The sequence below is a fragment of the Cygnus olor genome, chromosome 5 (assembly GCF_009769625.2).
Source record: "Cygnus olor isolate bCygOlo1 chromosome 5, bCygOlo1.pri.v2, whole genome shotgun sequence".
In the NCBI taxonomy this organism is placed as follows: domain Eukaryota; kingdom Metazoa; phylum Chordata; class Aves; order Anseriformes; family Anatidae; genus Cygnus; species Cygnus olor.
The window spans coordinates 34,021,487-34,043,473 of record NC_049173.1 but is presented as its reverse complement, the minus strand read 5'-3'; the positions used below and the strand labels follow the sequence as shown (position 1 = coordinate 34,043,473).

Genomic DNA, 21,987 nt, shown 5'->3' with positions numbered 1-21,987 from the left:
AAAAAAAAACAAAGAGAACCTGCTTCGCTCCCCAGCTGACTCATCAGACAAACCTCTCAACCAAAAAATGAGAGAGCCGCTCACTAGCAATGCACCTGCACCCCAAGCTACTCCAAGCAAGCAAATCAACGGGTGTTGAACTTCAGTGCTCTGCTAGCCATAGCGCACTGGAGCGTTTCAGGCAGTTGGTATCTCAAGGACGTAACATGAAGAGAGCAAAGATAGATACCAACACATCCACTGCTTCTTCCTCTTATATGCAACGGGTCGTAATAGCAATGGGCCACCCTCCTCATGAAATAACAAACAACCAGAAGACCTTAGGAGCACAGGAAGGAGAGCAGTCAAGCAGGAAGTACTTTCCTCATTCTGTTGATCTACTGAAGAGATCTTTGTACTGAAGATCTTCTTCAGTAAAGAACTGCTTACCTAAAATCCTCTCAAACTGAGGGCTTCCCGACTGCTTCAAGCCTTTTTGAGAAAAACATGATCTTACCAACAAGCTCCTTATTTTCAAGGCATCTCCCAGTGAAAAAGACTAGAGACTTACATATCTAGACTTAAGACTGAATTCTCTATTAGACATTTGACATGCTAACTCAACCTGCAGGCAGCATACACTAACGAACCAAGAATTCACCCAAATTCCAGACCAGTTTTAAAGTCCTCTTCAAGACCTTGTTCCTCAGCTCTGCAACTCCAGAAACAAAGGTAGCTTGGTCAAGTTTCTGTAAGCTTATAGTGAAGACAGCCTTACAGGGTTTACCAAACTGTATTAATCATTTCTAAAACCTGCAAAGCAAATTACTTGCAAAACAAATGCTTCTTAGAAGCTCCGATAATTAATCATCCTTTTGCAGGATAGAAGAAAAGTCTTTAAAACATCAACCCTGATAACAGGCTACTCTGTGACCAAGACATATTATTATCTTCTGCTGGTAAACCCACAGATTCTTAAGACTACCCTGTCTGAAAAGTTTATCAGGCATCTGGCACATACTAACTGTGTATCTGTAAACAAGACAGCAACAGCTCAGTTTTGTAACTTGCAAGAGCTTCCACAAATCACAGCTGCTTTAATTTTCCTCACCGTCATGCAGCTGCAATGTTATCATCTTGCCTGAAAATTAGTGAGCTGGAATATCAACTGATTAGTCAATTTTTCTAAAAGTTAAATACAATGTATTCTCTAAAAGCCACGGTTGCTGTCTTAACTGAGTTAATCTGGATATGGTTAGAAGAGGAAGAAGTCAAATTGGGTTTCCAACTAGGAGAGAGGAATTAATAGAAAAGGGCTAAAGGAATTCACTATTTTTTAAAAATTCTGAAGACACTAACATAATCTCTCCTATTTTAATTCATTTGCTCTTCAGTTTTTCTCCAGTTTTACCCTTCCCTTTCCACTTTTATCTCATCCCAAGAAAATATTTATTTTTTATGTTCATTTGCATCACTTAGAAAATCACACCTTCACATTTTTTTAGTAACAACGCACTGTTTCTTAAGTCACATACTGATATATCAGAAATACATGAAGTAGTTACATGTAGGATTGTTTTCTTTTAACTTCTGGGTGAAATTTGATGGAAATTCTATGAGCATTAAAATCTAAAGACATCTTACCTATATTACCCTTTATTTTGTGACTTCTGCAGCCTTTTTCTTTTCTACTGAAGATGGAACAACAGCTTCCAACATTACATAAATTTATTGCTAAACTTCAAGAGGAGTTTAAGGAGCAATTCAAACATTCCTTCCAAAAGCAAATGCTAAATATTAAGGGCTACAAAAATTAGATAAAAGGAAACAGCTGAAAATAGCAGAACTGCTAGACTAGCTACTACATTTTAGAATCATATGTCATATTAGGAGGAACCAAGTTGCTTGAGTCAATACAGTAGGAAGACAATATGAAGAGTTCTTTAACAGCTTTTTCAATGTAACTCATGTCATCCGAGAAACAGTTCCTAAAAGGCCACTAAAATGCTACCTATAAAAATATGCAAGTAAGAAGAGACAAGAAACATTTTTGCTTGGAACCCATATCAAGATTTTTTTTTAAAGAAACCAAAGCCCAAAACACAAACATCATACTGTTTCTTTGAAATCCATGGGTTTAGACATATTATTTGGACAATTAAAAAAAATCCCTTCATAAATAGTTAAATACTTACCACTTTTTCAACATCTATTTCCTCTTCACTTGGGAAATCAGAAGCACCATCCAGAATCTCATCAGCAGAATCATCAGTTTTTTCATCCTCATCATCATCTTCGTATTCTTCCTCTTCCATATAATCTGCAGGTGTATCAACAGGGGGCATACCACCCTTTTTGTGACGCTTGGGTTCCTGTGCCCTCTGTTCTGGTGTCAGGAAGTCACCTTTATCTGATCTGTCAGCTTTGTTGTCTGCCTCACTTTTGTTTTCTAAAGCAGGTGCAATGCTGGATATTTTGCTCCAAGAACTGTTGGCATGTATTACAATGTCTTTAACCATTTTCATTTCTTCCTGAGAATCAACAGCACCTTGTTCTTTGTTGTTACTATTTTCCTGCGTGGCTGAATTTGTTTTGCCTTCCTCAGTATTTACTGCTTTTATTTCTCCTGAAGTATTACCCTGCTCTTTTGCAGAACTCATTTCAGACTTGCTTCCTTTTTTCACTCCTAAGCTTTCTGCTTCCGTAGAGCCCTTGTACTGCTTTCTTTCCATTTCTGGCTGTACAGCATCACCCTGGCATTCTTTTTTGTTGTGAGGCAGTTCAGTCCCTCTCTGCTCCTTCTTGTTCTCCAGCTGTGTACCTTGCTCTTGTTGACTCCGGGACTGCCCAGAACTTGACTTGTTGCTCTCCTTCATCTGTGCCTGTGCATCTCCTTCCTGCGCTTTAACTGGTTTCTCTTCCTGTTCAGCAGGCATTTGTTCCTTACCATGGTTCTTCAACTGTGCAGTCTCCTGATTACTGAGACCCTGTGGATGTGCACTATCCAGAGGACCAGCTACAGACTGATCTGATGATCCACAAATGGTTTCAGAGTTAGTTGAAGTAGTCTCCACTACAGTTTCAGAATGGACAGAATCATCTTTCTCATCAGTGACTACTTCATTTTCCTCATCATTTGGCTTTTCACTGATGTACGAATGGTCAGATGATATGACATCTGTGGAAACATCGTGCTGAAGAGAGGATTCATCACAAGAGCTCTCAAGTGCCTTAGAATCCTTTTCCACTGTCTCTAACGCAGTGGAATTTTTACCAGGTGTGACTGTGTCAGACACTGGCTCTTCAACATTATTTGGCTGGCTTACTGACACCTCATTTTCTTCTTGTTTGCTATCTGACACTGTGACCTCAGACTCTGTAACTTCAACTTCCTCTGAGCACAAAGCCTTCCCCGTCTCCTTCTGCTGAGCAGCACCTGAGTCATCTTTCTGGCTTATTTTCTTGGAATCCTTCTTCATCTGAAGAGATGCAAAATGGTGAAGAATGGAGTTTGGCACAGTCTTCTGTCCTGGGAGCTGAAGTAAAGCAAAGCTACCAGATTGTAAAGGTATGAGATTAGCAGTTGAAGCTGGCAGAACACCTGAGCTGCACGTTATTTTTGACTCCGAGGCTGTTTGATTTGTCATGTTGCTAGCAGCAGGAGGAGAGATCCTCAGAGTCAGAGTGCCTGCTTGTGACACAAAACTTGTTACTGAAGGAAGAACAGAGGGTGCTTGAGTGACTAGATTAGACGTAGGGGATAACTTGGGTCCTGCAGTTTGTGAAGCTGGATTTGTGGCAGGAGAAGTGGAAGACACAGAGGAAGGAGGAGATAGAGGTGACTCAGGCGGTTTAGCAGGTGCAGGCAACCGAATTCCTACAACAGATCCTGTGAAGGAAAGAAAAGAAAATATCAGCGTGTACTTCCCCACATCATTTTTTTCTTTCAGTTTTAGCATTTGATGCTGTACCAAAAGTAGCCAGCAAAGAAAAATAAACTGTTGAATTTTCATACAGAACACTCCAATAAAATACATGAGGTGGCTACTCTAGAATTAACAGACTTAATAGTAAGTTTTAGCTTTTTTTAAAATGAAAAAAAAGCACTGCATTTAGTCAAGATTCCCTTCATTTTACTCTTTCCCATTTGCTGCAAAAAAGGGAAACTGTGGATTTTTCTTAACTAAATGAAGAGAATACTGCTTAATTATTTTTTTCACTCCCAGAAGAAGACTTCTGCAGAGAAAAACTATGACAAAATTATGTGATTATACCACTATCTTTTTCACCATAACGAACTCCTTGGTGCATTTTATTAGATTCCCAGCTGGGAATTCCATTTAAAACACAGAGGAAAAATATGACCACTGGCAGCTAGCCTCTGGTAACAGCAAAAACCCCAGATCAGAAAGGAACTTCAATGCACTTTTTGGCTGATTCTTCTTCACACCTCAAGCTCAGACCTCAGCTAAGGCACAGGATTATCTTCACTCTTCCCCCCCAATTTTGTCATCTACTGCTCTTGCTCTCACATCTCTATTTCCCACACCACTCTGCCTCCATCTCCCCCAGATGATGCTTCATAAAAGAGAACAGAGAAAGAAATCTACTATAAAGTGTATGCAAAGCATCACTTATTTATAAACATGTTTGATTTGCAAATATGTACGTACAACAGTACTCTCAATAAACATCCTACCTATTCTCTGCTGGACACCTGCAATTTCTAACTCTCCCAGCCCTGCCTTCAACCAGGCCCTAAGAAAAAGCTGAAAATCAGTTTCCTCTCACACTCTAGAGAGGAAAAAGACCAGTGATTTTATACTGTTAGTGTAACACTTGATCTGAATATTTATTGTAAACGCGCTAAAAATGCAAAACCAAACAAAAATAAGGCAGCACATCCAACAAGACATTAAATAACACCTTGGTCTCTTTAAAAGCATCTCCAGCAAGTGTGATTTTTGAATTATTGCATCCACAGAATTTCCTTTAAGTTATGATAATTACAGCGTGTGTATCTCCTTTGCCACATGTGGAACTTGTTCCCACCAACTCCCAAATGCTGGCAACTTAGCCTCTAACTGTGCTTTCTGCGTCTTAGACACGTGGTATTTTAGTTGCATTACATCTGAATAATTACACTTAATGTTCTTTACTTACACAGAACCAAATTAGACCCTATTGGTTTTAACAGAAGAAATGAGTATCACAGCGGTGATATTACACAGCATTTCTAGGTGACACTACTCAGTCAAGAAAGAAAACAGACTTTTTACCTGGATTGCGGAACATCACTGGCTGCACACTGGGCTGGGCACTGGGCTGGGTACCTGGAGCTCGAAACTGATGCAGGGGGACAAGCTGAATTATCTGTCCGTTAGGATGTCTGAACAAGTTCACACCACCAGGGCTCCTGAGAGGCTGAAGGATCATCCTCTGCCTCTGAGGAAGCTGCACGTTGTTTAATGGTCGCAGAGTAGGAGACGTCTGATGCACTGGAATCAACAGCAATCGAGGTCCTGCACGTTTCTCTGTTCCAGGAGAGATCTTTGGGGGCGTCTTATTTAGAGCTTGTGGAGCAGCATCTTCTGAAATGTTTTGAAAAGTTACATAAAATCGGGTTAAGAAAACATCTTACAAATCAGACATTATCCTTAAAAAAACAAGCACAGATGTTTTGGAAGCAACTGGATCTTTGACCATGTGAAGGCACGTTATACCAGTATCTTCATATGTTTATTCACAGAACACACACTGAACTGAACAAACCAGGCCAGAACATACTTTTTCATGCAGTTCTGTCAACCTTTCTCAACCATGAATCAGAAGACCTCCATGTAAGGATGAGAGGGTAATTCCATACCTAATTCTTCGATTCTACGCGAACAGTGAAATTGTAGCAGCCATAGCGGTAAGTGCACTATACATTTCTACAGGACAAGAAATGATGCAAGTCTTCCAGCTCATTTCAAAGCAGTCACTGACTACACAGCTACATTTTTTCCTTCCCTACTGGCTTAGGCTGGAATAAAACAAGCAAGTCAAGAGATTACATTTCTCATCCTATTTTGGAAATAAGGGTGAGGCAAGTGTATCTATATTTAAAGTAGGTTTTACAGTTGCAGACTGTTCCAACTATGAGCCAGGCAGGAAAAAAGCGAACGTCTGCAGGAATAGGCCAGAGCACCCAAGCCTTACCTCTTTTTGGAGCCAGTGAAGGAGTTGACTTAACTCCTGATAATATAATGGGAACAGAGCTGATGGAGGAAGTTGGTGTGGTCACCACCGATGTAGCTACTGCAGTTGTTAGCACAACTGTAGAAGTGGATGTTGTGACTACAGGACAAGTAATTGTTGGCGTTGTTACTACAGTAGCGAGTGTTACCGTTGGTACCGGTGCAGCAATGGCAGTCGCTTTTGTTATATTCACAGTGGCAGTAGGAGTGGCAGGCGAGGAAGTAGTACAAGTGTTGATTCCAGGTGTTGCAGAAGCACCTGTAACTGTAATTGCAGGAGGAGAGGAGGCAGGTTCACTAGCTCTTGTCTGGCTAGGAGCAGTCACAGTAGATGCTGCCACACTGGTGCTTTCTACAGTTACGGGAGAAGTAGTGATGGCTGTAGTGACCCCAGGAGAGAGAGTGCACTGAGCTGGAGACGGCAGTGAGGGAACCACAGGAGCAACAACCATTACTGGTGTCGGCTTGATATTGAACTTCTGTGGCGGCCCTGATGGAGGCTGGCAAGTGCTCACTGCAGGAATCTTCTGCTGCAGAGCTCCAACTTTGTTCATCACAAACTTTGTGAACACACCACCAGGAGAGGGTCGAGCAGCTGCAAATAAAAACTTGCAGGTCAAAATTTTAGTAACTCCCCCTTTGCCTTTCATGAGGTGCTACAACTGTCATTTCAGCATGAATTTGGGCCTCCATTCTCCTTAAGAGTACCTTGTAATTAACCTGAAACCCTTATGGGAGTCCTGAATATGCTTTACATATTAGAAATATATTTGCTTTATTTTACTTCTACAGCATGCTGTTACATTTCCTCCTGGCCAGAATGAGGTCTTGAGGTATTACATTATCATAAAACTAGGAACAAACAAATTGCTAGGCAAAATCATGAGCTCAAACTACTTTCTAAATGTCAAATTTCTCCCCTAACAGCTTTTATGATCTTCCTGTTTTCACTGCTTCTTGATTTTCATCCCCCTTCAACTGCATCCATGTGGTACACAGCCACAGAGGAAGGGGGAAGAGAGGTTTGCCACTTCCCCTTCTCATTGCAGTGACAGCTGTGCGGCTGACAACTGGATGGGACAAATTCAACCAACTGGAAGTAACCACTATTGGGAAGCTCCTTCCCCTCATCCCTTGCTCTCCAGGGATCAGAATACTGCATCTCCATCACACTCCAGATGCCTACAGATGAGGAGTACAACCTGGATATACAGTACAACAATGCAGAAATTATTGGGCAAGCCCAACTTATGTATTGTAGTTATTTCTGTGTATAGATAGCATCTTTAGCTCAGGCTGTGCCAGAATATTTAAATCATATATGCAATGACCGCTTCACCCATCAATGAAATGCAGCCACCTTTCCAATACTGCATAAATAACTAACACAACAGGTTTTATTACAGGAAAAGAAAAACAACACAACCATTTACACTGCAAGGAACATCTAGGCAGAAAGAAACAGAATAATTCATCAAAATCAACATTTTGCCAGGACACAGGTAACATCCTTTTCCCTTGCAAAGCTTCTTGAGATCTTTAATGAAGATGTCGGAATGGGTGGATGGGCACTAGATCTTCATTTACGTTATTTTTTTAAACCTCATGCTACACACAGTACTTAAGAGCAACTTCCTCTCTTGCCATGCTGGGTAACCATTTCAGTACCAACTCAGACACAAGTACCACATGCTTCTTCTGATATTCCTTTTTTTTTTTTTTTTTTCTAACTCAAAGTGCTGACTAAGTCCAACCCTGTTTAGCTTGTGAAATCCAATGAGATTACAGGTCAGTGTGGTTATCGGCTGCACACCTGTTCTTTTGCTAATCCAGATTTGGACCATCTTGTCTTTCACTGTGCTGCTTCATGCATCTTTGCTGGTCACATGAATTCCAATTGTAAGTGCGACATCAAAAAAACAAACAGTGAAGAACCACAGATTAGAGTGATCCTTTTACTTTAACCTTCATTTTAAGTTCAATGTTTGATGAAAAGCAATTAAAAATCACAGTAAGAAAACTCTCAAAACAAAAATCCAGGTTTAGCACTGTGTGTCTGCATCCATTCTTCCTTGTCTCTTGAAAATACGCTCTAGTAGTATTAGTAAAATAACTGAAAGTCAACATTTGCAGTCTTATTCTGAAGTCAAAACAAAACTTTCTGCTTTAAAGAGGCTATTTATTGCAGAGGCAGTTTAGGTGGCAACTCAGCCAAAGGCAGCAGGCACTGTTGCAAAGAAAGCAACAGCAATGCTGTACACTCGCTTTTTATTTTAGCTTCACGCAATTCAAAATACAGTAATAAGTTCCAACCTACCTATCTGTCTCTGTGCTGGGACATGAGCTTTCAGAGTCGTCACAGTGGGGGTTGAAGTAGTGCTGGTGGAAGATGTAGTTTTGGGAGGTGATGCTGCGGGCACCTGGACTGATGGTGTCCCAGGAGCAGCTGCTTTAGCATTGGATGCTACCTTGGAGATCACAGTACTGAGGGTTGAGATATCAAGTACTGTGGGTCGCAGCCTGCCTGTGATATAAGCAGCTAGCCGATTGGCAGGATGTAATGCCCCCATCTGTCCCAAAAGCAGTTTGGCCTGAGGATACCTTTTATCATTAACCTGAAAAAAGTGGAAAAGGGAAATTTTGTGAAAAGAATGCTAATTCACTGCCTCTGGAGAGGCATTTCAATCCAGGGGACTTCCAAGTGTCCTTTTCAAAAAAAAAATAACAAAAAAAAACCATTGCCATTCAGAATGGGAACTCCTCAATACCTCGCTGCCCAGGGGAACTTCAAGCAACTCTGTTATTATCTCTGTAATGCAGCTATTAGATACTCCTTGGACTCTCATAGAACCGTAGAGTCCAAAGGAACATGAGAAATCACTGAAACTAAGTACAGTGAAGCTAGCACATATTTTTCTTGTCCTTTACTTATGCTAAAGTCCTGAGTAAAAATGTTTTTCCAAATTCAAGGACAATTTTAGATAGAATTCTCCTACCTAATCAATACCTAGCTTTACAGAGGAAAGAATACTTATGTCTAATACACTGGGACAAAACTCTGAAGTTTGCAAAAGCTCTGTCAGCTTTCTTTCCTTACCTGTACTGTCCCTTGATACTGAAATTAAGGTATTATCAGTTGATTAACTTCATATCAGAGTTGTAGTTGTAACTGACTGCACAGGAAAGAAGAACCTACTTTTTCCTGGATAGCAGGCTGTAAGCCTAGTTGTCAATGGGAAGTTTCACACTGATTTGGTTGGCAGTGTTGCGTTTTACTTTCGGGTTGTTTGCTAATACCCTCTAAAAGCCAAAAATATTTAACACTCTGTAATGAAAAAGGTCCTTACTCTTTTTACTGATCAACTATCAAAAAAACAGGAAATCTCTCCCTAAGCTTCTCTTTTTTCTCATTTTCTGATTCATATGCCTCCAGTGAAAGTGGTGTTACCATAACCACAAAATATCTCTGAAAAAGAAAGACATCCTAGCCCTACAGCTCCTTCCACCAATTCATAACAGCAAGTTGGCAGCATGAAACTGCAGAGAAATGACTCACTTTCAATTTAGGATTATGAAGTCTCTTGATGACCAACATATCCTCAAAGATGACACAGGCTATTAGGGAAGAATAACAGTAACTGTAGCAAAAAGCAACTTAATGTTTAGTTTCCTTTTAAAGTTTTGTCCCAGTGTACAAAATTCCTCTGAAAATATTCTTTCTGTGGCTTCTAACAGCCACTCATCTGGAATTATCTGTCAATGAACCTGCAGGGAGTTTTCCAAAGCTCCAAGAAGATCTTGAGAAAAATTCTGTACTTGGGCCACCAAGACCCAAATGGCCAAAAGGCCTCCCTAAATCACCAAAGCTCAGACTCGCAATCAGAGTTCTTGTTACTGTGTCAATCTTGAAAGGGACAAAGTTATGGAAAGGCAGAAATGCCACTGGATATGAAGAAACCTTGTTTGGACAGGCTAAAGACTAGGTAGACAAATTAAGGAGTGTTTTTTCTCCCCTTTAAGGGGTTCTAGGACACTGGATGAAACTGAATCTAATCTCCACAGTAAAGGCAGAGGGACCCACCTGAATCAAGCCTGAGGGGCTCATATTAGCTTTGCGTTTGTAGACAACCAGCCTTCCTGCAGGAGAAACCCCTGCATAAAAAGGCAAGCCTTTGCCCCCATGCAACTTCTCCCGTGGCTTGTCCAATGTGTCTGCCCGCAAGAACTTTAGATTTTCTGTTTTTTTGCATGACGGCACTCCACTATCGGGAGTCTCCAAGACAGGTGTCTCAAGCTTTTCATCTTTGTCCTGGTAGGATGGCACTGAAATTTTCACTCTGGAGGAGTACACAGGAGGGTTGTTTTCATCCTGGGCCTTGTATTCCGAAGCCAATTCAATAATGAAGCTACCCACTTTGAGGCACTGCGGCATGTTACTGTTGATATGCTGTGACAAGATGGTCAAGATCTTATTGCAATCTTCCTCCCAGTTGCAGTCAGAGATAATCTCGATAAGTTTGGTTGGTCCACCAGGAGTGGTGTGATGAACATAGGAGGCAGAGTCCCCCTCACTATGGGAAGACCACCAGCTTTTCTCTGAGAAAGAATTGAAATAGGTTTCTGCAATACTATGGCATTTTAATCACCTGGATATTCAAACAGTTTCATTCTGCCCACCTCCACCCTTGTCTCAGATGCAGGGCAACAAAAAGAAGTGTTCAAAGCATCTCTTTCCAGATGAGAGCTTCACAACAAGCAAAAAATGCAAAACTAATGTAACTATTTCTCACAGTTCATTCCCTGCAGCCATACTAGGTTGTATCCCTTTGCATCTCAGAAGCTAAACAAAGCTGGGTTGTTTCAGCATATGGATGTAACATCTCCAAGCAACACCAACATGCAGCAGAAAGCATTGCTGGTTATTCAAGAGATGGCACATTTCCGTTGGAGTCAGCAAAGGACGAGTGTCCCATAAGGGCATTAAGGGCAAACAAGCTGCCAGCAGAACTGTCTTTTGTGGAAGATGTGTAACAGAAGTATGATCTTTTGCTGTCATTAGAAATCCAATGTTACTTTTTCAAAACTGTAAGGATGTTGAGCCCTGTGTCCTGGACTTTTTCATTGTGACCTACCAATTCATCAGCATTTTCAACTAGTTGCATTATTTTTCCATTCCCATCCTTAAACAGAGTGCTACTGCATACATCAAACAGTGAAAAAAAATCAGCTCAAAAAGGCAGCTATACTTCATTAGTGGATGACACAATGCCTCAAGTATATGCCTCATTTTAAGATTCGTAATGTGATTTGGGCTACTTCAGACCAAAAGAGAACACAGATGTCTAACCTACTTCTTTATGAAATACAAACTCAAACCCAGTATAAAAAATCACAGAATCATTAAGGTTGGAAAAGCCCTCCAAGATCATCTGGTCCAACCATCCCCCTACCACCAATCACCCACTAAACCATACCCCTAAGCACCACGTCCAACCTTTACTTAAACACCTCCAGGAACGGTGACTCCACCTCCTCCCTGGGCAACCCGTCAATGCCTGACTGCTCTTTCTGAGAAGAAATGTGTCCTCATTTCCAACCTGAACCTCCCCTGGCACAACTTGAGGCCATTCCCTCTAGTCCTACCACTAGTTATCTGCGAGAAGAGGCCGACCCCCAGCTCCCCACAGCTTCCTTTCAGGTAGCTGTAGAGAGCAATGAGGTCTCCCCTGAGCCTCCTCTTCTCCAGACTAAACACCCCCAGTTCCCTCAGCCGCTCCTCATAGGACTTGTGTTCCAGGCCCTTCACCAGCTTCGTAGCCCTTCACTGGAAACACACCAGGGCCTCGATGTCCTTCTTGTAGTGAGGGGCCCAAAACTGAACACAGCACTCGAGGTGCGGCCTTACCAGAGCAGAGTACAGGGCGATGATCACCTCCCTGGCCCTGCTGGCTGCACTATTCCTGATACAAGCCAGGATGCCGTTGGCCTTCTTGGCCACCTGGGCACACTGCCAGCTCCTGTTCAGGCGAGCATCAATCAACACCCCCAGATCCTCTTCCTCTGCACAGCTTTCCACCCACTCTGCCCCAAGCCTGTAGCATTTCATGGGGTTGTTGTGGCCGAAGTGCAGGACCCAGCACTCAGCCTTGTTGAACCTCATCCCATTGGCCTCTGCCCATCAACCCATCCTGTCCAGGTCCCTCTGCAGGGCCTTCCTACCCTCTGGCAGATCAACACTTCCCCCCAACTTGGTGTCGTCTGCAAACTTACTGAGGCTGCACTCAATTCCCTCACCCAAATCATCAATAAAGTTATTAAAGAGGGTGGGCCCCAACACCGACCCCTGGGGAACACCACTGGAGACCAGTCACCAGCTAGATTCCACTCCCTTCACCACCACTCTCTGGGTCCTGCCATCCAGCCAGTTTTTAACCCAGCAAAGAGTGTGCCTGTCCACGCCATGGGCTGCCAGCTTCTCCAGGAGAATACTGGGGGAGACCGTGTCAAAGGCTTTGCTGAAGTCCAGGTAGACTACCTCAACAGCTTTATATGTATCATATTTCATGTACTGCAAAAATCCAACTCAACCCTTCAGCTTGAGCTAAAAAGAATTCAACACCCAGCAACTCCAGATAAAAGTACAGACACTTCTTTGTCCTATATAGTTCTAGGTGGAGAACACAAAGGTCCCGGCCTCACAACACCACTTAGGTATTTATTAATCTTTCAGCAACTACAAAGTAATGTAGGTGGAGGGGGGACGGGACACAACACCCAACACCCTGTGGTCTCCATTCCTTCACAAGTACCTGATCACCATTCTCGACGACAAGTCTGCTATGTAATACTGTCTTACACTGCTAAACAAGCTACTGCAATACCGGTCATCTTAACCTCAGAACAACAGCAAGTATTGGATATTTAGCCTGCTGTATCTCCCACATGACACACATACAACTGCTTAAGAAAACAGGAAACTACAAGCACATTGTAAGATTTTTATTGGCAACTGCTGCAGTAACTCCCCTGGGCAAATGAACTTTTGTTTCATCAATAACTAAGTTTTACTTTTTTAAAGCAAGGAATTACCAAGTGGTTGAATTATACTCAAGACTCAGCTCTTACCTCCGAATTTATCAGGGTCTTTGTTTATCTCACAGGCTTCTTTCTTACAAGATTCTTTCTTAACAGACTCTTTCTTAGATAATTCTTTCTTCGAAGACTCTTTCTTAGAAGACTGAAGTCCTTGTTCATACATCTGTGGAAGGAAAGAAATGTAAGAAAAATTCTCATCTTGTGTATCCTCTTCCACAATAAAATCACATCACAACATAAACTAGTTCATCTATCACCCAGAACCACAGAGCATACTCAACCTTTGACAGTAACACAACCTTCATCGTAGAACAGCTCTTTTAACAACGAGCATTTAAGCCTCGCATGATAATGCAAATGTGATAATGTGAATTTCAACAGACAAGACAATTTCTATCATGGTAACAAGACAAGTTTACCAGCACTGCGTGGTGATCTAGATTCTACGGCTCTATCACTGTCAAATAAAAGCCAGGTCTTCATGTCACGTAGAAGTTCCTGAGGAAAAATTCCTCACATTTCCCCAATCTCTGCCTGTTAAATGATACACGCTGGATACACTGTGACTTTTTACCTTTATAAAAGAACTTTGTGAATCCTTTTGGTCTTTTTGTTGCTTTTTTTCCTCTTTCCCAGGTTCATATACTCGGACCCTTGCGCAAGTCATCATACTTTCAAAATACAAGTAGACAGGATCCTTGTCCTCCTCTCGAATCTACCCAAGAAAAAGAAAGAAAACCTCTCCATTCTGGATGCAGAATGCTTCAATAGCAAATGTCAAAAGAAAGTTCTAGCATTTAAAGCGGATTCTTTTTTCTTAATATCATAGACCAGACTACATCATGCTCCCAAACTATATACTCTTTTACATGGGGGAAGAAAAACAGCCAAAAAAAAATCCCATTTAGATGCTTTTCTAAACAGGGGAGAATGTCTTAACTGCTACGCTTTGCTTAACTAATATACATTAAATAGCAACTCTGATATATTTGTTCTTTAAACATAACTAGACTCAACCCTAGTGCTATTCTTCCTCTACTGCTGTTGTTGTTTTTGTTAGATAAAGGTGAGGGGAGAGGCAAAAACAGTCTCCTACAACACTGGCAGTGAAGCCACAAGCAAGAACAAGTAAGCCTCTAGAACTACACTGAACCCTGTGTGTCTGTATCACAATTTTTTTTCCTCAATTAATTAATTAGATAGGCTACGTTATACAGCTAGTTACTTATACAAACATTACAGGACAAGCAATCATTTTCCCAGAATAGCATATATTAGAATTTCCTAAAATATTTCCCAGAATAGCATATATTACTGCATTTTAAAAAAATAAAATAGAGAGGTTATTAGCAAATCATTATCACCTTTTGCTACCTGTATATTGCTACACTCAATTCCCAACAGAAGATTAATATAATTGAAGACTTAAACGCGGTCAATTCATCCTAACTGATCAACATACCTACCAGCAGCGCATCTTAAGCTTCCATCTCAATTTTATCTAAAATGTACAGAAGTTTTTGGCAGTGTTTGTTTGAATTTTCAATGTAAAAGAAAAAAATCCAACATATCTCTTTTCCCTTCTTACCACTGGGTTGGGTTTAGGAGTATACACTCTTCCTGTTTTCACTCCACTGGAAGATCTATGTTTGGTAGAAATCAAGACTTCTGGGTTGGGCAGTACTGCAGGTTTAACTGGCTCAATAACAGATGGTGTTGGGATGTAAATTGGTTCTGGATCTATTTCACCTTCTACTTTCACCCACAATGGACAATTCCTGATTGGTTTTTCTGGCTCTGAGTCACAGATAGCTAGAACAAAAAAGAAAAAAAAACATTTAAGTGAAAAATAACCCAACAGGGCAATAACAGAAATTTTAGTTTGAATCTAAGGCCTAACCATGTACCGATCACTAATTCACAATGCCAGAAAATCAGAGAATCACAGAATGGTTTGGGTTGGAAGGGACCTTAAAGATCACCCACTTCCAACCGCCCTGCCATGGGCAGGGACACCTCCCACCAAACCAGGATGCTCAAAGCCCCATCCAGCCTGGCCTTGAACGCTCCCAGGGATGGGGCATGCACAGCATCTCTGGGCAACCTGCTCCAGTGCCTCACCACCCTCTAAGTAAAGAGCTTCTTCCTTATACCCAAATTAAATCTACCTTCTCAGTTTAAAGCTGTCATCCCTTGTGCTATCACTACTGGTGTTTTTTCCTGTCTCAAATTCTAGCCAAAAGCAACAGGGATTTGTCCACAAATAAGAGGAAATGAAAATTAAAATGATTCTAAAGTAATCACTGTTTCTCAGGAGGACTGTGATAGCAGATAAGGAAAAACACTAAAAAATAGGTGATCCTCGCTGACAGCAAATGATTAAAAAAGACAAACATCCAAAAAACATACTTTATAACACAGCTCTACAAAATAATTTATTTACTCCAGTGCTAAAAGAATTACTAGAAAGAAACTGAAAATGTACTTTGTCAGTTTTTATCATTTTTCTGAGCATACCTTAGGCCAGATCTAAAACTAATGTAAATTACTATATTTCCACTGAAGTCAGTGAATTTTGCTGCTATACACAGGAATCGAAAATATGGCACTATAGATGCTCACTTGGTAAGAGGGAGAGCAAGAGCACCATGACAGCGAAGATTATCAACAGCTATAGTAGCAGCTATCTCATATCCTTAGTCTTTGAAGATGTTTGGAGAGTTGAGCAAAAGTGTAAATTATTAAAAAGAAGCTAGCTATCTGAACAAGATAAACTCCTCAGTAGTGCCAAAAAGATTGTAATAATAAAGGGAAAAGGTGTGATTTCCTGCTCATCTGTTCTACCAAAACAGGTGTTGCAGAGGTCTCTGAGCTTGCTCCCATTTCTGCATTTAGTAATGGGATCACTACTATGACCTAAATAAATTCCATGACAAGACAGGTAATTTCAGCAAAGCAAAGAAATTGCTTTTGCCCAGCAACACTCACTGTATTCCACTTTTTTTCTCTTCTTCTTATCTTTCTGCTTCACCTCATCTTCTTCTCCATCACCCTCTTCTGCTGCGTCTTCATCCTCTTGATGTTCTTCTTGTGTTCCATAAAACACAAGACTTCCACGCACAGCCTTTTTCAGTATTTTCTTATGTTTTGATCCCCCCTTCACCAGCAACACTTTTCTCTTCAAGCAAGTGCACCCAAACATACAGTCTGGCCTGCGGCAATGGGTAGGCTGACGTTTTTCCAGTGCTAGACTGGCACATATACAACCCAGTCGGCAGAAATCGTTATTGCAAGGAGGTGCTCGTCGTCTAATTATTTTATGGATAGGTTTGTTTTTGAGAGAAGCCTAAAAAAGTTTTAGACAGTAAGTATACACTTGAAATTTTAGAAAGACGAAATCAAGCATAAGCAAAATTGCTATTTGAAGTTCTTTCAGAATAAGCCCTACAACTATATGGTTTATCTGTGAAAATTTGTCATCTATATGGAAAAAACAGAATGGGGGGGGGGGGGGGGGGGGGAGTTGAGTTAGTCCTATTGAAAAAAAGTGACAAACAGTAAGGAAGTGCAGTTACTGAATAGCAATCGTACTAACCAGAAATTTTTATGGGGAAATTTTGAGGTAATTAACAACTAATGATTCATTGCAATATGCTATTAATACAATTAGTATTTTCACATACTGTTAAGGCAACAATTCTCAGCTTTCAACGAAAAGGTCACAAGACAAAAGGAACACCACGCTTTAACCCGCCTCTTACCAGCTTCAGTCTTACTTTCTGCATCTACAGGCAGCTTCATTAAGTGCAAAGCATTGGAAAAGCAACAGTACAGAAAGGAACGAAACTACTAAGGATCTACCTGAGCTGTAAGCAGGGTTGCCAGAGAAATGTCTGCTCGTTCTTCTGTAATGTAGGTCCGTGGTTTGCCATCCCAGAGAGCACAGTCCTCCAAGTCCATTAATTTCACTTGAGATTTAGACAAACCTGGCGGACGAGCTCCTTGTTGTTGTTGTGGTGCTTGGCGAAGACTTATCTGTTTTGGCAGTATGTTTTCATCCAGAGCTGGCACCAGGAAACTATCTGCTTGGTTAGACAAACTGCTATTTGAGAGAGACTTAGCACCCTTTTCCCCTGATGCTGAAAAGTTCTGTTTCTGCTTGGCAGAAAAAGGTGAAGGCAGTATGGGCTTGTAGGATGACTTTCCTCTGTTTGAAGATGTCTGTCTGTTTTGAGTCTTTGCCTTCCTAGAGGTAGATGACATAGAAACAGGCTTGAACGTGTAAGATGTGGATGGAATTATGGTGGATTGCTTCTTTAAAACACTGTCTAGTGTTCGCACATAGCTGGTGCTCTTGGTGGGAAGCTGATACACCACAGGAGAAGTAGGCGTGCTAGAAGAGAATCCCATACTTGTTTCCATCAGCTTCCCTTCGTTTTCCAGGTACTCATCCAGCTTGTCACTACAGAATGCTGAGCGATTCTTCAAGGAACCTTCTGAACTGCCACCTAAATGAACCAAGACCAGATTAACTACCTCATAGGAAAGCACACTGACAAATCTTATAGCAATTAAACAATATAGAACAAGTAAATACCTCTTTAAAAATGTATACAGTTCCTTGAAGAGTACAACACGCAAAAACCAAATATTACCCACTCTGAAACACAGCCAGCTGCGTGAACAACTGTTTTTGTAGAGATTTTGTACGTGCATTTGTTCACAGAAAGAGTCACTCTTCAACATGCAGTGCTTCTATGCAACTTACTCTGTTTGTCCTAAACATCTAGCCTACCTGGTAACACCAGAATCAACATGGAATACCCCAAAACAATATTGTATTAAAGTACAGAGAGTACAACAGAAGTATTTTATCTGAATTCCCAGCAGGAACTGGTAAATTGCCAAATACCCGTTTCTCCCTAAGACAGGGCAAAGTAATCCAACCTGTAGGAAACATTTACTCTAACTGAAGTTAAAAAAACACCAATATAAATGAAGATTACTTTACGTCATCAAGGTCTCCAATGCAATGGAGTTCTGAAATTACCATACTTCCCCAAATAAAACCAAAACTGATGAACAAAAGCAAAACTATTACAACTTTGATCTTCACTCAAACCTCTGTAAAACAGAATATGGTTTTGTTTTGTGGGGTTTTGTTTTTTTTTTTTTTTTAATCATACTCAGTTAGTTTCAATTTTCCCTTCACAAGCATCTATTTTTGGCTGCTCACAGATGCGGTAGCAATAAATTCTTTGTTCACAACAGTTTCAAAAATATAAATATGAATCTCTCATTAAGATACACATGATAATCAAATTGAAACATCTATCCAAGGTCAAGAAAGGGGCCACACATTGTAAATATAAGAAATAATCAGTGAGATCAGTGCATTTTTTCTTTTTGTATTTCTACCTTCATTTCTAGAAGCACCATGAAGTTTCCCTCGCCAGCCTTTGATCTTTGTGAAATCATTTGTCTTTCCTGTTCTGGAAACGAAAGGAAATCCAGTATCTGGAAAAGAAGAAAACTAGCCTCAGCGTGTAAATCAAGACTGATTGTAATAAGGGTCTTAATAAACTCTGCTTATTCCTTTTCAGGGATAGATAAACAGTAATAAATCAAAAAGGCAGAATAATGCTTTTGTTTGTTTTTACAAAGTAATTAACAAAGCCAAGCTACCTGTACAGATCTGTCATAACTATACATTTTTCTATCCCATACAAAAGGTATCTTCTCCAGTATTTTCAATTTTATTCCCCTTCCCTTACCAATGATATAAGCAGTATATAAGCAGTTGCTTTCAAAATGCATATGGACAAATTAGCTACTTACAAGGCTTAAAATAGGACATGTAAGTTTCGAGCTCAGGGGGAAAGATATTTGAGTCTCTCTCTCCCCCCAGTTCAGAAATAACTTACAGGACCTGCAGAAACTTCATTCAATGCTTGCTGTTATGTCTGATTAATCACAGTATCAGTTAGTGGTAGACACAGAGAATAATCACAAAGGTAAACAGTGACAGCTGTCAAATTATCCATCAGCTCTGGGTGTTAAATTGTCACCTAGAAATACTAACAGGGTTCATTGTGGCTGTATATTGCTAGTCTAGAAATAATTGCACTTGACACCGAGCTGAGAATAGAGTCTGCCTCTTTTGCACTGAAAGCAGTTCTGAGATTCAAGGCCTGCCCCTCACCAGCTCCAAAAACAGTACAGGGAGAAAGGATAGTACAGTACAGTAATCAGAAAGAGAGAGACACTGGAAATAACCACCCCTGTACTTTGTCCAACAAATAAGCTTATTGTTAAGAACAGTTATCTACCAACAGTATTAGACTTGAAGTTGTATTATAATGAGAAATGCATTTGTTTGGATACTAAGTTTTTGTTGTTTTTTTTTTTTAAAGCACAATTTGACAACACTTTTGTAATAAACGATCATCATTAAATATAAAACTAGATGCTTTTTAACGGATTTTGGTTATGGTTTTCTTAGCATTCTACCCACCTGGAGAATTGGGGTTTGTTCCTGGATAGCTCCACAAAGAGTAATTTGAGTAGGAAAGAGGAAGTTGCACACCCAGGTATTTCAAGTCAATGCTCATTGTTGGGTCCACAGAATTCAACTTCAATCCCACTGCAGGAGGCAATTATTAAGGTCAATGCAACAAGATATCGGGGGGGGTTGAAGAAGTGAAGATGCTTATTAAAATGGTATATTAAGTTATATACTGGTTTCTAGCATTCACCCATGTTTTAAGAGACCCAGAAAGACCATTAGTGACTCTAGCTCTTACTTATAAAGGATTTGCAGCAGGTATGAATTAAAAAGTATTTTACAGAGATGGAAATCAAGAAAAAAAATTGAATGACTTGATATTTTCTTGATTGCTACCGAAGTTTCTGCAGAAATTTAGCAACCAGAATAACAACGTTCTATTCATTTCCAAAATAAAAGTTTTTTTTTTTGTCTGCCTTTAGAAAGTTAGCACCTTTTACAGCCTTGAAGGCTGGAACTACTCCCTGAACGAAACCAGTTGACTATTCGAGCTATTTTTGTGCAAAAGCACATGCCACACACCACACACAGTTCAGTTTCAACCAGCAATAAGAGGCGAGAGTAAACCACATTTTACTTTTGAATAAGTGGGTGGGGAGTGAGATGATGATATAAACAAAGTCATATTCAGTATTCAACTCTCTCAGGACCTCAGTAGCCTTCTTTTTTTCCCCACACTATCCTTACATCCTTACAGATAAGCTTGAAATTAGGTAGCCTGTCTTATCAGCACTTTGCAATATACCACCTTTTTTACTGGGGGGGAGGAAGCATGGGGAAAATGAAACTAAACAGTCTTGTTGATTAGCACCACAAACACTTAATTGCCTGTTGATATCTTCCTTCATCGACTCCCCCAGAATGGTTAAATTGAAAGACTTGACTTAGCCACAAAAGGTATCTTTACGAATCGGTATGGATACAGAAACACTGGGCACTGAGAGGAAGAGGGAACTAGCTAGTAAAATTTGCCTTAGCACCTTTTTCAGAGAATTATTACATGGTGAATTCAAGAAGTGACTGCTGTCAATTAAACTCAGCTCAGTCTGGAGTAAAGAATATTTATTTTGATTTTTAGCTAGAGAAACTTACAGATGTTGCTTCTGTTGCCAACAAGTCTAAAATTATTGTGTTAAATACGCACATTTTGAAATAAAAAAATGTATGACTTGACAGCGCTTAAGACACACAAAGTGTAGCTGCTGAAACCTTGTGTTGGTAGTGCACATTTATGCTCGTAAGTGGCAACACAGTCACCTGATTATTGGCAGCCTGCAAACAATCAACATGGAACAAGTCTCAGACGTGGCAGTTAAAAATGAGCATCTTTATCAAAGACAGTCTAGTGAGATGCACAAATCTACATAGCAAAAGAGAGCAGCAAGTCAATCTAGCGTTTTGTATAAAAACATGTCAACTGCCAAATGTCAAGATGGCATCTATTTCTATTCAGAGCGAATTTAAAATAAAAAGGGAAGAGTACACAGTTTATGTTTCTTGACATTTCATTTGAATTATTCTGTCACCTTCAACAAGAGGCCTACGTTTGTTTAACACTCAAACAAAAATAAAAGCATTACCCATACACAGAATGGATTATTTCTGTTTAGGGTCATCAAATAAAAAAAAAAACAAACACACAAAGCAGAGAATGACTCCAACATGAAACACATCATGGAGTGAACACAGACAGCCTGAAGAGATTAAATGGTAACTGTTAAGTATATGTCCATATGGACAACACCGAACATGACAGGTGAACTATCATTTTTACCAATTCCAAATCATCCCCAGAGTACTGCTAAGTTCCAGCTGCTGTAGTCAAATAGTAGCAAATTAAGAACCTCCTCCTTAATAATTGTCTCCTCTCTTCATCAGTGGCAGCTGCTTACTCTGAAACATGATGCCAGACAACAGTGCCTTTGATCTTCAGGAACGTGCTAGGGGTTTCAAATTAGCTCAGAGAGAAGAGGCACCCCATCGAGTGGCAGTACTCCAGCAGAGGCTTTCCTCCTAACATGCTACAGTTGCCTTCCCATCTTTCAAAAGCATCTTCTTCCTGCAGTCCCAATGCCTGGCAAGATCTTTAGGACCACCTCTTCCAATGCA

The 21,987-nt window shown here is 40.4% G+C and overlaps 1 protein-coding gene across 33 annotated transcripts in view; it reads right to left on the bottom strand.

Moving 5' to 3' along the window:
• MGA (MAX dimerization protein MGA) overlaps positions 1-21,987 on the bottom strand; it is a 65,777-nt gene that overhangs the window by 22,402 nt on the left and 21,388 nt on the right. For 18 of the 33 annotated variants that reach the window (XM_040557707.1, XM_040557715.1, XM_040557716.1 and 15 more), the window contains exons 6-17: positions 19,828-19,956; positions 18,732-18,830; positions 17,175-17,821; positions 16,302-16,659; positions 14,902-15,125; positions 13,888-14,028; positions 13,344-13,476; positions 10,300-10,814; positions 8,536-8,833; positions 6,181-6,813; positions 5,259-5,570; positions 2,175-3,868 (exon numbers count right to left, since the gene is read on the bottom strand). In XM_040557707.1, the coding sequence (XP_040413641.1) occupies positions 2,175-3,868; positions 5,259-5,570; positions 6,181-6,813; positions 8,536-8,833; positions 10,300-10,814; positions 13,344-13,476; positions 13,888-14,028; positions 14,902-15,125; positions 16,302-16,659; positions 17,175-17,821; positions 18,732-18,830; positions 19,828-19,956 (5,183 nt within the window). The remainder of the gene's footprint in view (positions 1-2,174; positions 3,869-5,258; positions 5,571-6,180; positions 6,814-8,535; positions 8,834-10,299; positions 10,815-13,343; positions 13,477-13,887; positions 14,029-14,901; positions 15,126-16,301; positions 16,660-17,174; positions 17,822-18,731; positions 18,831-19,827; positions 19,957-21,987) is intronic. The other 15 variants (XM_040557725.1, XM_040557728.1, XM_040557735.1 and 12 more) reach the window with 3 other exon arrangements.